This window comes from Raphanus sativus, chromosome 5 (genome assembly GCF_000801105.2).
Source record: "Raphanus sativus cultivar WK10039 chromosome 5, ASM80110v3, whole genome shotgun sequence".
NCBI classification, from domain to species: domain Eukaryota; kingdom Viridiplantae; phylum Streptophyta; class Magnoliopsida; order Brassicales; family Brassicaceae; genus Raphanus; species Raphanus sativus.
The window spans coordinates 26,363,023-26,379,639 of NC_079515.1; the positions used below are offsets into that span (position 1 = coordinate 26,363,023).

At 35.9% G+C, this 16,617-nt stretch overlaps 2 protein-coding genes across 3 annotated transcripts; one reads left to right on the forward strand and one right to left on the reverse strand.

The window, feature by feature from the left end:
- The first annotated feature begins 11,345 nt into the window (after positions 1-11,345).
- LOC108861398 (carboxyl-terminal-processing peptidase 3, chloroplastic) lies at positions 11,346-13,979 on the forward strand. 2 transcript variants are annotated; one of them, XM_018635252.2, is made up of 12 exons: positions 11,346-11,730; positions 11,815-11,896; positions 11,965-12,095; positions 12,168-12,254; positions 12,334-12,412; positions 12,487-12,575; positions 12,655-12,678; positions 12,753-12,872; positions 12,938-13,024; positions 13,101-13,250; positions 13,337-13,444; positions 13,538-13,979. In XM_018635252.2, the coding sequence occupies exons 1-12, from the start codon at positions 11,392-11,394 to the stop codon at positions 13,787-13,789; spliced, it is 1,548 nt and encodes a 515-aa protein (XP_018490754.1). In that variant the 5' UTR covers positions 11,346-11,391; the 3' UTR covers positions 13,790-13,979. The 2 variants fall into 2 exon arrangements, with proteins under 2 accessions (XP_018490754.1, XP_018490755.1); XM_018635253.2 differs by lacking the exon at positions 11,346-11,730 and having other exon boundaries at positions 11,985-12,095.
- Positions 13,980-14,700: 721 nt separating this feature from the next.
- On the reverse strand, positions 14,701-16,122 carry LOC108858628 (F-box protein At1g11270-like). Its single transcript, XM_018632524.2, has 2 exons — positions 15,657-16,122; positions 14,701-15,553 (listed from the first exon to the last, which is right to left on the reverse strand). The coding sequence occupies exons 1-2, from the start codon at positions 16,120-16,122 to the stop codon at positions 14,889-14,891; spliced, it is 1,131 nt and encodes a 376-aa protein (XP_018488026.1). The 3' UTR covers positions 14,701-14,888.
- Positions 16,123-16,617: the final 495 nt, after the last annotated feature.

Below are 16,617 nucleotides of genomic sequence, written 5' to 3' on the forward strand. Positions count from 1 at the left end.
AGAAGCCTTGAGGAGCATCGACGTCGCCATGATCATCGCCGGCCAGCCTCTAACCTGTCTAGGTCCTCTGATTCCCTCTCAAGAGGATATCAAGCCCATTCTCAAAGGTCCATATCGATGAGACCAACCTCCCCTCTCAGGCGATCTAACCAAGCTCTTCCAAGAAATCATCAAAACCATGATCAGGGTTACTTAAGAAGAGAGACTGACAGCTATCAAAGACAGTCCTCTCAGCGTTCTTTCTCAGGTAACAGAAGTGACTACAGAGACCGCTCCCCACATCGATACTCAAGAGACTCTCGTCCCTCCTATGACAGAGCTCCTAACTCTCAGTCATCTAGGACCCCACCACCGAATCCTCCCAGAGAACAAATGAACTTACCGGGCATTCCGGAACGTGGAGAAGTAACTAGCAGATCCTTAGAACGAAGATCAGCTCTAGAAAGGATTGAGGTCCCTCTGCAGGAACCCCAGCGCTCGGGAGGCCTCTCTAACTCTCTGTTGGCAAGACTTCAGGATGTTGAGGTCGTCTATGATCAAGATGACCTCCGTAACAAGCTGAATGAAGGAGGCTCGGGTAGTAAGTCAGCTTCTACTCCTCAGGGAGAACCTGCTGGATCGGGGCAGAGGATCCATGCTTCCCTTCGTATAGGGTCTACATCGGGGTCCAAGTCTAAAGCAAAGAAGAAGCAAGCAATTACTTCCAGCAAAAAACCGGTGGCCAAAAAGGCTACTACCAAGGCACCTCCAAAATGAAAGGAAACACATGCTGCTGCATCGATGCCAGCCAAACGAGCTTCAAGGGCAAAAGTTAACAGAAGCCCACGTCAAAGTACGAGACTCTCTAAACAGATGACAGCAAGAGCCACCATACCAGCCCGCAAAAGGCTGTGTGTAGAGAGGGAAGAATATGAAGAATTACCTGGCTCTCACGATCAGAATCCACCGGTAATGGTGCCTATTCCAGCTACAAGAAAGGGTCGAACGGATTTTCGGGGTCCGCGAAACCCGATTCCTTAGCGCTCATAAGTTGGAAATAAGTTGGAACTGTCAAGGTTTGGGAGGTGACTTGACAATTCCAAGGATCCGGAAGATGAAGAAAACAATCAACCCGGACATTCTCTTTCTTAGTGAGACGAAGAACCAAGATGATTTTGTGCTATTAGAACTGCGAACTCTTGGTTATGCTCATCATCACACAGTACCACCTCTCGGCCTCAGTGGAGGCTTAGCTCTAGTTTGGAATGCGGAGACCTCGCTTGACATCCTGGAATCATCGCCTCACCTCATAGACGTCAGGATAAAGGTAAAATCTCATGATTTCCATATCTCTTTTATTTATGGGATGCCGCAGCAGGAGCATCGAGCAGCATTTTGGGACAAGATATCCGTACTGGGTCAAGACAGGGATTCGGCTTGGCTTTTATCAGGAGACTTCAATGAAATATTGGATAACAGTGAAAAATAGGCGGACCAGAACGGTGGGAGGGGTCTTTCATTCCGTTCAGAAGTTTCGTCTCCCAAAATGGATTATGGGATGTGAAGCATACTGGAAATTCTCTTTCTTGGAGAGGGCAAAGAGGAACCCACTACATCAGATCTCGACTGGATCGATCTTTGGCAAACAGCGCATGGACTGACATGTTTCCCTCGGGAAGGTGCGACTACCTCCGGTTTGAAGGCTCTGATCACAGGCCGATAGTTACCTACCTGGATGCATCAAGAGTGAAAAGACGACGCCTATTCCGCTACGATAGATGTCTCAACGAAGATCCTGAAACAAGGAAAGTTATTGAAGAGGCGTGGAGGAAGAATACCATAGAACATGTGGACAGTAAAATCAAACGCTGCCGTAATGATTTGATCAAATGGTCAAAAGCCAAGAGGGAGAACAGTGCAAAGGCAATATTGGAACTCCAAACGAAGTTGGAGGCTAATCTCTCAGCCGATGTACCTTCACTAGAGGTTATCCAGGAAATCTCAGTAGCACTGGCTAAAGCGTACAAAGCGGAAGAGCTTTTTTGGAGACAGAGAAGTAGAATCATGTGGCTCCAAGGGGGGGATCGAAATAGCGCCTACTTCCATGCAGTTACAAAGGGCAGAAGATCTTTCAATCGGTTAACTACCATTGAAAATGAAGAAGGGAAATCAGTCCATGAAGAAGCTGAGATAGGTAAAGTCTTTGCAGACTACTACTCTAAACTCTTCTCCTCAAATGGAAATCAGAATATGCGGGTGGTAGAGGAAGCCATTAAGCCACTGATCACCCCAGAAATGAACACTGCCCTGACATCCATCCCGGAGATTCCAGAGATTTATGCTGCTGTTAGGAATATCCATCCAGACAAAGCCCCTGGACCGGATGGCTTCTCAGCAGGATTCTACCACTCCTTTTGGGATGTAATTGGTGAGGACATTTGCTAGGATATCCGGAGGTTCTTTATTTTGGGGTAGATGGACACCGGGATAAATGAAACACATATTTGCCTTCTCCCGAAGATCATAGGTCCTAAGAGCCCCTCGGAATTTCGCCCCATAGCCCTTTGCAATGTCAGGTACAAGATCATTGCAAAGATTCTTACCCTCCGACTGCAAAGATACCTGGAACATATTGTATCTCTCTCTCAATCAGCGTTCATCCCGGGTCGTGCGATAACAAATAACATCCTAATAACTCATGAAACCCTCCACTATCTGAAAATCTCCGAAGCCACAACGAGATGCTCGATGGTAGTAAAAACGGACATGAGCAAGGCGTATGACAGGATCGAGTGGGTATTTCTAGAGGAAGTTCTCCGCAAGCTGGGATTTGGGGATGTTTGGATAAACTGGGTGATGGAGTGCGTCACCACAGTTTCTTATTCATACCTGATCAACGGAGCACCACATGGAAGCGTTCACCCGAACCGGGGCCTGAGACAAGGAGACCCCCTGTCCCCGTACTTATTTATTTTGTGTACAGAAGTCCTCACTGGTCTGTGCATGTTGGAGCAATCCAAGAGACGGTTCAGAGGACTGCGAGTAGCTCGGAAGAGTCCTCTCATCAACCATTTGCTATTCGCTGATGATACCGTTTTCTTCAGCGATACAAGTGTAAGAAACTGTACCTCCCTGATGAGGATTCTAAAGAGATATGAAGACTGCTCTGGCCAATGCATCAACCTAGCAAAGTCTACGGTTATGTTCTCTGCTAAAACCCCGGAGTCAATAAAAGACAGAGTAAAGGCATTCTTTGGAATAGAGGAGGCTGGAGGTATGGGTAAGTACCTTGGTATCCCAGAAACCTTTGGCCGAAAGAAGACTGATGTGTTTACGGGTTTGGTGGACAAAATAAGGCAACGATCACATTCTTGGCCGACTAAGTTCCTCTCGGGTGCAGGAAAGCATGTTCTTCTCCAAACGGTGCTAGCAGCTCTCCCCAACTACTCTATGTCCAGCTTTAAGATCCCCAAATCTCTTTGTAAGCGTATCCAGTCAATACTGACCAGATTTTGGTGGGACAGTGCCCCCGATCAAAGGAAGATGGCTTGGGTATCATGGGACAGGATGGCAAGGCCTAAGTGTGTTGGGGGTTTGGGTTTTAAAGAGCTAGAATCTTTTAATGATGCCCTGCTTGCCAAGTTGGGATGGAGGATCTTAAACAATCCTAATGCTCTCCTCTCTCGAGTACTAAAAGGAAAATATTTTTGGGAATGCTCCTTCCTAGAAAGTACTCCAAAGCAAGCTTCTTCTCATGGGTGGAATGGGATTATGGCAGGCAAGGAAGTCTTATTAAAAGGTCTAGGCTATCTTGTTGGTGATGGCGCTAGCATTAACATTTAGTCGGATCCTTGGCTCTCAGCTTCTTCTCCGCTGAGACCTTATGGACCACCCACCTTTGAAAACCAGTTTCTTAAGGTGCAAGACTTACTACATCCAGATACCAACGACTGGAATCTGGACCTGGTGAGAGCTCATTTACCTCACTATGAGGAGTCTATACGACAGATTATTCCTAGTTCCCTGAAACCGCAAGATCGGCTAGTTTGGTTGGGAGAACCCGATGGAATCTATTCAACTAAAACAGGGTACAGGATGATGAATCCCCACACTGCAGAGCCAAACCCTCATGGTTTTGACTGGATGAAACATGTCTAGAAGCTGGATACCTCAAAGAAAATCCAACACTTCCTATGGAGAGCACTTAACGATGCCCTCCCTGTTGCTGAGTTGCTCTTGCATAGAGGAATGAAGGTTGAGCATGCGTGTAAAGTATGTGGTGAATTGGAGACGATCAACCATGTGCTCTTCTCCTGCCCATTCGCGAGAACAGTTTGGGAGTTAGCACCCATCCACCATGTTATGCATCTAACGAATCCGCCAGCGTCGCTCCAGCTCCTTCTAACTATGGTGCCGAGAACCCTCAACCTGCCCCCTTCGGGTCTCACTTGTTCTCCCCTGTCCCCTTGGATCTTTTGGAACCTTTGGACAGCACGGAACAAAGGAGTGGGAAGCAGCCAAGATAAAGCCAATATTGAAAGAAAAGATTAGATCGTCCCCTTTAGGCCTTGTTGAATCCTCTGTTCCGACTGTTTCGGTTGATGGTGCTTGAAATTCTGTTTCTAAATATGCAGGTTATGGCTGGTTCCTACAAGATAAACAAGCAAAGGTGGAACTCCAAGGCGCGGCATCTCGTCGTCACGTTGGCTCAGCACTGGCGGCAGAAGCGCTGGCCATTCGAGAGGCGCTCAAAGTTGCTTCAAGTGCAGGATACTCAAGTATCAAGATCTTATCGGACTCAAGTGTCCTAGTATCTGCCCTACGATCAGGGACAGTAGTGAATGAGATAATAGGGCTTCTTCATGAAATTAGTCACTTCATTTCTCTCTTCTCTTCCATATCTTTTGTTGTTGTTCCTAGATTATCAAACTCTAAAGCTGATGGTCTAGCAAAGAATGCTCTCTCTCTTTTGATTTCTCTTGATGCTGTGTAAAACATTTGAAATTTATTAATCAATCGCCTTTGACCAAAAAAAAACCATACTTGGATTCTATTATCAATAATTATTAAATCATAATTTGTTATATAGTCTACATAGACAAACAAAACATCTTGGTGTAGTGTTAAGATTAATTTCATTATAAAAGCATTTAGATTTTTTTCAAGTGTTCACTCTTTAACGATGTTGTGACGTTTCCCTAAATGGCGCTTGCACTAAATAATTCACATGCAGAGTTAAAGCTATAATAAGAACTAGTTATCCTGAGACTCGATAGCGCATAGTCGGACCGAATTTGATTTACGATTGGATGATTGATATCGATTTCATCAAGTGGTGGATTTCAGCCCTTTTGTCAAAAAAAAAAAAGTGGTGGATTTCTGGTCAACTTATTACTTATAGTAACTATACATTTTCTAAGAGTGGTGACAACTACAAAAAGAATGGACCACATAACATAAGTAAATGATCAGTAATGTATTTTCATCAGGTACTCGTTCTTTTATCACTACAAAAAAAAACATGTATTGCATCACATAAATAGTATCATAAACATAAATGATACTAGTTTAAATTACTTATTAACAAATGATACAAATTATGTTATTATAACATCAGTTATACTAAATGATATTTTATTAATTTATTTAGTATCATTTCAATGAAACTGATACAAAATATGAGTTTACATCATTTAAATAACTGATACATATACAAATTAGTGTTAACATTACTTATATAAATGATACAAAATTAACATCATTTAAATAAAGGAAGCAAGTGTTACATCAATAATAAAATGATACTAACATCATTCAGTTTAAATTAAAGTAGAGTTCGTGGTAGTTAGTCAAAAACAATTTAGGTCAAAATATTCAATATTAATAATATAAATTTATATCATCAATATAAATAATGGATGTCTTATAAAAATTGTATTGATTTTTAATTAATTCATAAAATTGATTGAATTTGCATAGTGGTTTATATATATGTAAATAAACATTTTAAAAATCTTCATGGCTTAAATGAGTTCAACGTCAAAAAAAAAATTTAAATGTATTTACATAAACTGATATTTTGTATTAATAAATTGTAACAGATAATGAATATTGATTAAATAAAAGCTATCACTATTTAAATTCATGTATCTACAATCTATATAAATATCTAAATAATGAAAAATGAGTTATCTTAAAAGGAAAAATTACTATGAAAATGCTATAATTAATGTCATAGTTAAGTACTAGCGGTTAATTTCACGGTCATTGTTGAGATATTTTGTAAAACAAAATATGTCATTCATGATAAATTTGTTGCCATGAATATAGGGATTTGCCCCGATTTTTCCTCAAAATTTTGACTAGTAAATTTTTTTTAAATCATCCACTATCCTCTTAATTACCACGCCACAATCATCTTCTTCTACTCCTCTCTCTTTTAAAGAACGTTGCTAACAGTTTTGATATTCGATGATGATCTCTCATATTCATTTTGTAAAATCTTTTCTCATATTATCATGTTTGGTTTTCATTTCTTCATATCTTTCGATATTATTCAGAATGGGTTTTATATTGTGAACTTTGAGATCATAGAGAGAGACACTACTAATCACTGGAAGAGTATGTCTTCTACGTACATCTATGGATAAACTAACAGAAAAGAAAGGTACTTCAAAATTCTATGATATCTATACTTTTGAATAGTTGATCTAAAAATTTAATCCTTTTGATTATCTTTTACTTTTTGTAGGTTGGAAATGTATTCAAGTGTGATGATATTCAAATGATAGCTATTGGGACACTTGCAATCAAGAGGAAGAAATATAGCAGAGGAATGAAGAACATGAAACAAACACAAGAATATGTATACACGATTCAAATCAATGTTATTGAGTTTGATTTACGATTTTTTTTTCAATTCTGTAAATGGTATTTTTTATGTATTAATAGAAATTATCTCATAATACTTTAATTTTGTTTCTGTTATGAAAATCTTAATAGATATTAAAAAGATTTGTGCTATAAAATAATAATTAATAATAATAATTAATTACGGAACAAATTATAATAGGATTATTAATAATTTATCAATAATCAAATATTTTATTTACCTTAAAATTAAAATTCACATTAACATCAATTGTTGTAACTGATAAAAATATTCAACATCATTTATATTAAGTGATACAAATATTGACATCAATTTTTGCAAGTGACGCATATTAACACCAATTACAATAAATGATGCAAATATTATAAATGTTAACATCAATTATGTTTTAAACTGATGTGAATTATTTGCATCACCATTTTCAGAGTCATTTTTATAAATGATGTAAAATTCACTTGTATCATTTATAACTAATGCAAATATTTAGAATAAATGATTCAATATACTTCTTTTTTTGTAGTGTATGAACAGTAGTGGACATTGATATGAGCAGGTCTGTATCCTCTCTCTGTGTTAATTATTTCTTTCCTCTCTTTTTCAGTTACTCGTTTATTTTTTTCATCTTTTTTTGTATTTTTATTTCCGACCCTCTCTTATTTGTCTGCAATAATGTGCTTTGAGTGAAATATGTCTTTATCTCCTTTCCCATACCTCCTTTGTTTTTCTTTTTGTTCGATTACTTTTCAGAAACCAACCAAAATTAAAAGATGAATGTCTTATTGTTATCTTTTAAAAAGAGCTAACTGATCATATTTTCTTTTTGTATGGTGTATTCGGTTATGCTATATTATTATCAGTTTTATAAGGACAATTTTTAATATATAAAAAATGCATGTGTGCTATTACCAGGTAAATTTGGCCACATTTTACAATTAAAGATTAAAATAAATTTGCGAGAGATAGTATGTTTGTACTTAAAAAGTGTTGATATTCATAAAATTACATTTTGAAAAATATGTAAGATAAATATGTATATATATACATGTGAGATATACACATATATAATCTCTTCCGGAATCATAACATGAAAATAGAGAATTTTCCAAATATGACTTAAAATTTGATTTTAAACCCAAAATATATCCGACCTTCAATCAAATGCAAAAATAATTCAAAAACTTAGATAGATTACAATTAGCTTCTTATGATCAAACAAAAAGACATAACTCATTTTTACGAATATAATTCTAAAAAAGTCTTCTAAGGTTCTGTAAGTCTTTTGGAACACTTTAAGGAAGTCTTTCATATAGTAAATCTTAAAAATAATGTATAAAATATTTTTGTTAATTGAAATCATGTAATTATTAACATGTATAAATGATATAAACTATGATATAGTATTAAACTGTCCAACATAGACGAGAGAATATGGTGAGTCATTGTATTATTTGGTTTAGGGTTTGATAACATATGTTGTAATATTATATATATTCTTAGGGTTAGAATTTGGAAGTTTAACATTTTTTTTGAAAAAATAAAATTTGATCTATATGTGTTTAATTTTGTGTATATTAAACATTTTTAAGTTGAATTTAAGTTTAATGAAGTGTTTGTTTATATTTAGTTAGTTATTTGAGTTTAAAATTTATATTTAAGGTCTAGACGAGTTTCAGGAAGTCTTCTAGCGAATAATACTTTATCGGTTAGAAGACTTCCTGGAAGTTTTCTTGTGTATTTTACGTTAGAAGACTTCTTGGAAATTTTCTTGTGTTTTTTTTTACGTTAGAAGACTTCCAGAAAGTCTTCTGAGTCGAAAATATTAAAATCTTCTAATTCCTGCTAAAAATATTTTAGGTTCCCATTTAAATTTGATTTATTTAATTTATTTTATAAATAATTACTTAATTTATATATTTTTATTATATTAAAATTGAAAACCCTAATCTCATTACTATCATTTTCTTTCTTCAGCAGATGACTCCTCTCCTTTCTCATTAGTTTTCTTAATTTTACTCTAAATCTTTTCCGATGGTTCACTTTTCCCGAAAATCAAGCAAAGCATCTACATTTGGATTAGAAACCAAGCTGGTTGAGCTCAGATTTTTCATATTCTCTTCATGTATTTCCTCTCAAACTATATATTGATTCACCCGAGACCTTATGCCCAAATCTCTTATCCTGAAGAAGAATAGAGTCTGAAGAAAACTTAGTCAAATTCACAAAAGATCAAACATTATATAAATTAAAATACATAACAATTTCACTAAAATTCTTCTGGGAAGTCTTCTAGGAAGACTTCTCAGAAGGTTTAAATTTCAAGCGGAAAATTAATACCATATGACTTGATATTCTTGAAGTTACTTAACACTTTTGAAAGTTAAAAATACTTAACAATTTTACAAAAATTAGCGTAAAAGACTTCCATGGAAGTCTTCTCGAATTAGCTAGAAACATTAATAAACATTAGTGTTGGTAAACCTCATAATTAAAACCAATTAAGTTATTGATTTCATTCAGAATTCAAAATATCGATTAATATACATGAATTAACAAGAAAATGTCAAAAAGTCTTTATAGTTTTAGAAAAAGTGGAAGTTTATTAAAAATGACGTTAAAGACTTCCATCGAAATCGTCCAAAATACTTTTAGGAAGTTTTTCATTTAGGTCATTTTTGCAATTGAAATTTTACAAAAGAAGATATCAATAGATGTCTACTCTACAGTAGACTTCTTTGAAAAAATTCCTTTGTAAATATTGGCTTACTTTAGTTTTTAAAAAATTCTCAAAAATACGAGAGAAGACTTCCCAGTAAATTTTATAGGATAAATATGTTAGTTTTACAATTGACTGAATTGTGTCAGTTAGAGAAGTCATCTCTAAAAACAAACATAAAGTATTGTAAAAGTAACATCTACATTGCCTACAAATTGGTTGTTCATGATGGTTGGTGTATTGCTGATAATAGCAATATCGTAAACATTTGATGAAGATGATGATGATAGAGTAAAACACTCATTTAAAAAAAAATGACATTTTCATGAATAATCTAAAAATTTTGGAAGAATAGAACAAATGAAAATTCCAAATCATGGGTTAATTTGTGTTCAATTTTGAATTCTGAATTATATTTGAAAAAAGCCTATGGATATTTTTACTATAACATAAGTAATATAGTGGTTTTAATATAATAGTTTCGTTCAACTAATTAATTCACATATAATTTTTTTCCAATTATCACACGCTTATGCATCGACTGATAATTCCATATCTTATTTAATTATAAGAAAATGTACAGACAATATATCTAGATATATCTGTGGTGATGAATATGAGTACTAGTATTTTAATTTTACTGATTATAAAGATCATTTAATTATGGAATTTTGGTCTCTGAACTCATAACAAAAAGGTACGTTCACGTTGGGACTAATGTGAAAACAAAATAAAGAGAGGGATGGGTTTATGAATTATGAGGAACCCCATACTTACAAGATTTACCTTCCAAAGGGGAAACAATCAATTTGGAGATGAAGCGTATGTCGATCTTGTAAATATTTCCATCTCTAAAGTCAAAACCCTAAATTTCAGTTCCCAAATTGATCGTTCTTTTCCCGATGCATGCACATGCAACACTTTTAATTGCATTCACGTGGCATGGTGGTGATCATCTATATGTATTAGGAAGCAATTCGTTGTGTGTGCTCTTTTATAGAAAGTTGTCTGGAGTACATGATCGCTATAACTCGTAACATATTTATGTATGCTATTGCTAATCAACTGTGTTACGAAGTTTTCTGTTAAAAAGAAACTGTTTTGTTGTGAATTTCTAATTACGGTTGGGCTACTCGGTTATATGGATTTCAAATTCATATGTATAAGGTACTGAATATATCTCTATATTTCTTTGAAAATATTCAGAATTAGAGGTACTTCTGATTTCTAAAAAACAATTTGGTTAGATCGTTCTCGTGAACTTTTAAAACTGTTGCAGATCAATCGAATGGTTCAAAGGCCTTAAAATACGTTACATAACCAAACTTACTATTCAAAAGAGATTTGAAATATATTCTAACAAACACCATGGATAAATAATGATTTAATCCAAAAGTCGAACATTATAAGATCTTTTTGGGGCAAAAAAACTTATGAGATCTATTTTGTTAATTCGACCATACTACAATGTAACATAACAAGTCCATTATGTCGGGAAGTTCCGGTCTCCGGCCCAAATTGAAACAAAAATGGGCTTTAATATCATTTATTAGAAAGACATTAAAAGTTTGACTCTTTGGTCCATTACAGAGGGGATATCACTGACGTAACTACGTAAACACGTGTACTTGTTGATTCCAGTTCTTACATTAGATACGCAACAGCAGACACTCTAAGCCACAAAAGATTCAAGTGGGCCCACATAAAGAATCTTCCACAACATGATTTTACTGTCTTTAATTCTTAAACACGTCATTAAATTAGAGTAAATAAAGAATCATCTTCATGTCTCCAGCTTAGCTGATTCATGTTTGGTCTTCTCAACATGGAGAAGATTGTAACACCGAGACTTGATCTTCCTCTATTACAGTTCCCGAGATCTCGGAAACCCACTTTGATTCCGTCTCCGAGCTTGAATCGCTACGTTCGCTATAAGAAACGGCCTTGTTCGAGCCGTCTAGAGCCTGGAACAGAGATCTGTACTGGTACCGAGAGCCACGGTGTGAAAATGAGCAATACCGTGGGAAGGAAGTTACTTGGTTTAGCCGCCGCAGCCGCATTAGCGGTTTCTTCGTCGTTTTGCTGCGATTCTCCGGCGCTCGCTGAGTCTCTGACCATCGCTTTCCCCGTTTCACGCGCTCGTGAGGTGATCAAGTTTTTTTGCTTTTTTTTATTACGAAATTACAGCGTACTCTGTTCTTAACGTCTCTGTTCTTGATGCCTTGTTAAGGTGACTGCAGTACAGAAAACTCTTGTGGAAGCTTGGGGTTTGATTAGAGAAACATTCGTTGATCCAACTTTCAATCATCAGGGTAATGTTTATGAACTTGTAGGATTGATTTCGTGGATATGAACCTTAGGAAAGTTTATAAATTTACAGACTGGGATTCTAAGTTGCAGCAAACAATGGTGGAGATGTTTCCTCTAAGATCAGCAGATGCTGCTTATGGAAAGATCAAAGCTATGCTATCTACTCTTGGTGATCCTTTTACTCGAATCATTAGCCCAAAGGTATTGACTCATCCTTGAATGTGTTCTTTGAAGTTGGTTTGGTCTTTTAAGACACATCTTGTGAACTTGCAGGAGTACCAAAGTTTCAGAATTGGTAGTGACGGGAACCTGCAAGGTGTTGGTCTTTTCATAAACTCAGAACCAGGAACAGGTCACCTGGTTAGTAACAAAACACATCTTGAGATCAAAGTAGCATGAAGTATAGATAGATGTTGTTTCATGGTAGAGCTCAATGTAGGTTGTTATGTCTTGCATAGAAGGTAGTCCCGCAGATCGTGCTGGTATACATGAAGGAGAGGAGTTAGTGGAGATTAATGGTAACATTCTTCATTTGTTATGCACACTTTAAAAATTGGCTATGATTAATGTTGTTTCTTTGTGATTGTTCTAGGCCAGAAACTGGATGGTACAGATAGTGAAGCAGCAGCACAGAAGCTGAGAGGCCGAGTTGGAACATCCGTAACAGTCAAACTTAAGAGTGTATGTTCTATTTATCTGCATGTCTCTTTGTTAGAAACTTTGAGGTCAAGTTAGGTAAAGTTTTTCTCCTCTTTTGCAGGTGAATGGCTCACATATCAGAGAGGTATAGTTACCGGTGTTTATGTTAATTATTTTGTTACGATAGCAACTCAATAATCGTCTCTTATATGCGTGAAGGTCAAGTTACCTCGAGATTACATTAAGCTCTCTCCGATATCAAGTACTATAATCCCACATACAACACCTGATGGACGTTTAGCAAAGACCGGTTATGTCAAACTCACAGCATTTTCTCAGGTTAGTGTTTTTGAATAACCTAAAGCAAAAGAAGAAAATGATAATTGATTTGAATTTTTTAATAGACTGCAGCGTCAGATATGGAAAATGCTGTACATGAGATGGAGAATCAGAATGTTCAGTCATACATTCTTGATCTAAGGAACAATCCGGTAAGTTTCAGGTTTTTGGTTTTTGCAGTGAGTTTACATTTTTCCTGACACTTAGCTTTCTACATTTTCATTTCAGGGAGGTTTGGTTAAAGCAGGACTTGATGTTGCACAGTTATGGCTTGACGGAGATGAGACTCTTGTCTACACAATCGACCGTGAAGGAGTCACATCACCAATAAATATGATTGACGGACACGCCGTGACACATGATCCACTTGTCGTGCTTGTAAGTTCAAAAACAGAGTTCGGTTTGTATGTCTACTCCTAGTTAACATGACCGGTCCATAAGTGTCTAGATCAAATGGTGAACAGGTGAATGAAGGAAGTGCAAGTGCAAGTGAGATTTTGGCAGGTGCGTTACACGACAACGGTCGAGCTGTACTTGTTGGTCGGCGCACATATGGGAAAGGGAAGATCCAGGTATATATATTATATACATTAGTTAGGTCTATACACATACATAATTTGATCTTATGATGTGATTTTTTTTGTATGTTTTCGGGATCTTCCAAGAGCGTAACGGAGCTAGACGACGGGTCGGCTTTGTTTGTGACAGTAGCTAAGTACTTGTCGCCTTCTCTACACGAAATTGATCAAGTAGGGATCACACCTGATGTACAGTGTACCACAGATAAGATTGATTCTTTGACTGGTGAGATACTTATGAAGATGAACAGTTCGATTCCATTGCTTGAAGCAGATTCATGTGTTATGGTCGCTGAGCACGAACTTGAGACTAGACAATCCAATGGAGCAGCTTCTTGATGGGGCTTGTCGTAAATTATTAGGCCAAGATTACGGTGTAGCTTGTATATATTGATAAGTCCATGCTTAAATTGATTATGGCGTAGCTTGTATGTATATTGATTGTGCTACGTACTGAACTAGATTACATAATATATCTTTTGTAATATTACATTGTACTGGTAATGTAATATATAGTTTATAGTTCTAAGTTCTAACTTCTAAGTTTTGCGACTTCCTTTACCAAATTGCAACTCCTGTTTGATTTAACAAGAAATTATCAACGGGGATGTGCTAAAACTATTCTGAGCCATATATCGAAACTCTTCTCACCGTAATTGTAGTCATAATCATCGGTAATTAGTTAATTTTGGCTATCCTAAAAATATATTCATGATTTTTACTGAATATGACACAGTTCCACACGTATAAATCCCCCATCAACACCATGCATGTTCCTCAGACCTGCAAGAACTTCCAAAACACACAAAGAAAAACTAAATAAAAAGAAGCGAAAAAGTCTTTCAGGTCTCAACAATGGAGATGAAGAAGATCGCTTACGGTGTGCTTTTCGCTGCTGCTTCCATGACCGCGGTCATGGCTGTGGAGGAAGCCGGAGCTCCGGCACCAGGACCCTCATCTGCCGCCTCGTCTGCATTGCCGGCTCTTGGCTCTCTTGTTGGAGCTTCCCTTGTATCCCTTTTCAGCTACTACTTGCACTAAGTTAATACCTTCCTACTATTAATGTGGTCTTTATTCATTTGCTACCTATTTCCATTTCATTTGTAATTAATAAAACTGAGAAAGTAAATCAAGAATAATCTTTCTCTTCTTCATTTTTTTTGATATGTGGATGGTATCACGAGTTTTGAATATTGTTTCCCCTCCTGATAGGATTAAAATTGGCCACATGATAGAATCTAGCTAATAGCTAGATAGAATATAAAACTCCAGAATGGATATGAACTCCGTAAGACGATATATAAATATAATGTAACCAAGCAAACAATCTATCATTTGAAAACGGAGGGAACTAATAGATGATAAAATAAATATAAGAAAAAAAACACCAAGACAAAGTTAGTGACTATCATTACATTCAACAGGAGCCAGCCTTCAACTAAATAGTCATCAAGCTTGGAATAAAAGAAATAGCTTGATCCAGATACTTAGGTATGCAGACCGTAGGAATAATCAAATCTGTTTCAGTATCTTCTACCAATAATAGAACTTCATTGTCAAGCGATTGCCAAAGAATAAGCATTTGTGTTTTGTCGAAAATTGCGACCAATGATAGTGGAACACCAGAGTATTCACCAAAAGCCGTAAAGCTTAAATCTAGACTGTGAGTCTTCTCCCATACCTTGTCTGATTTCAGTGACCATATATCCTGAATGCCGTTGATTTTCATTGCTGATACGCAAAGACGATTATTCAGACTGCAAATGATAATCCGATGTGGCCATACATAGTCAATCGGAATTTCCGTTCTTTGAAAAACCTCTGCGTGGAGATCGAAACATATCATCTTTGTTTCTTTATCATTAAGCTGAGGAGTCAACCAATAAAGTGATCCATCTGAATATACTGGATGAGATTTGAAATCATGATCACATATCAGGTGTCGAGACCCAATCACATATCTCCAAGTATTAGTTGCAAAATCAAAAACCTCGCATGTAGTTTGACCATGTGGGTTCTCAAAAGAGTTATATAACCATACCATCTTGTGGTTGCTTGTAAGAGTGTCTTTGCCAAACCCTAGGAAAGGTCGTTTGGAGTTACCTACGAGAAAAAAAAAGAAGATTAAACCAATCAATAACAGTAAAATAAAAATTTAAACACAAACACTGTGAGCAAAGTAAATATAAAAGAAAGGAGACTTTACAATTTAGATTTTCTCTAACGCAGTTAATTTTTTGAATCTTAGCTCGAGGAAGAAATCGGCACCACCTAGTAGATGGATTGAAGACATACAACACTCTTTTAAAATCGTAGATGCAAACAAGACCATCACAGCTTCCAGTAACTACAAGACTTCTATTATTGGGTTTGGCGATATACTTGACATCTGTCAATGAACCAGAATGTGATCCCAAAGTACGTAAACAAGGGTAAGGTTTTGATTCATGGACAAGTTCACCTCCTAGAAGGATATCCGGATTAGGTGACTTCACTCTGGCTAGATGTGTGGATACAAAGTATCGAGATTTTATAGTTGAGTTCCATTGCTTAGAAACACAACTGAATCGTACAATCGATTTTATCTCAAGTCTCTGTAAGATATCTTCTACAAGAACATGTGGTAACCGTTCCCTCACCTCTATTGCCTCTCTCTTTCTCTTTTCTTTCATTTATTAGACTTTAGGGCTTTCTTCTTTTTAGCTTGTATTTATAATTAAAACTAGTGATTTAGCGCCGGATTAGTATGTTATACTTTTACATAAATTTATAAATTATTATATGGTCTTAACAAATAAAATTTGTTAAATATGAAAATAAAAATATATTAAAAATGATATTTTCTGATTTTTTATAGTGTTTAGTGACCGTAGTACATTACTTTATTTGAAGTTGTTTAGTTCAAAGTGTAATAGCATAAGTGGTTGTTACTAATCGATTTAATAAAAATAGAATAAAAAACCAATAGTCATAACAAAATTAATTTAGTTGGAATTTAAACATAAAACAAAGTTGATGTTTTATATAGAGAACATACTTATATTATTGATTATTAAAATAACTATATATGAACTATAAAACTTTTACTAATATATTTAGTTAAAAATAATAGAAAGATGGAATACGTTTCAAATTTTATAAATTTTATAAAAAAATAAGGATGAAGT

Excerpts from the sequence above, each read along its gene's own strand:
- LOC108858628 (XM_018632524.2), bottom strand. The coding sequence starts at position 16,122 with ATGAAAGAAAAGAGAAAGAGAGAGGCAATAGAGGTGAGGGAACGGTTA. Across the intron at positions 15,554-15,656 it reads CGTTAGAGAAAATCTAAATT|GTAACTCCAAACGACCTTTC; the intron begins GTAAAGTCTCCT and ends TTTTTCTCGTAG.
- LOC108861398 (XM_018635252.2), top strand. The coding sequence starts at position 11,392 with ATGTTTGGTCTTCTCAACATGGAGAAGATTGTAACACCGAGACTTGAT. Across the intron at positions 12,413-12,486 it reads GGAGTTAGTGGAGATTAATG|GCCAGAAACTGGATGGTACA; the intron begins GTAACATTCTTC and ends TGATTGTTCTAG. Across the intron at positions 12,576-12,654 it reads TAACAGTCAAACTTAAGAGT|GTGAATGGCTCACATATCAG; the intron begins GTATGTTCTATT and ends CCTCTTTTGCAG.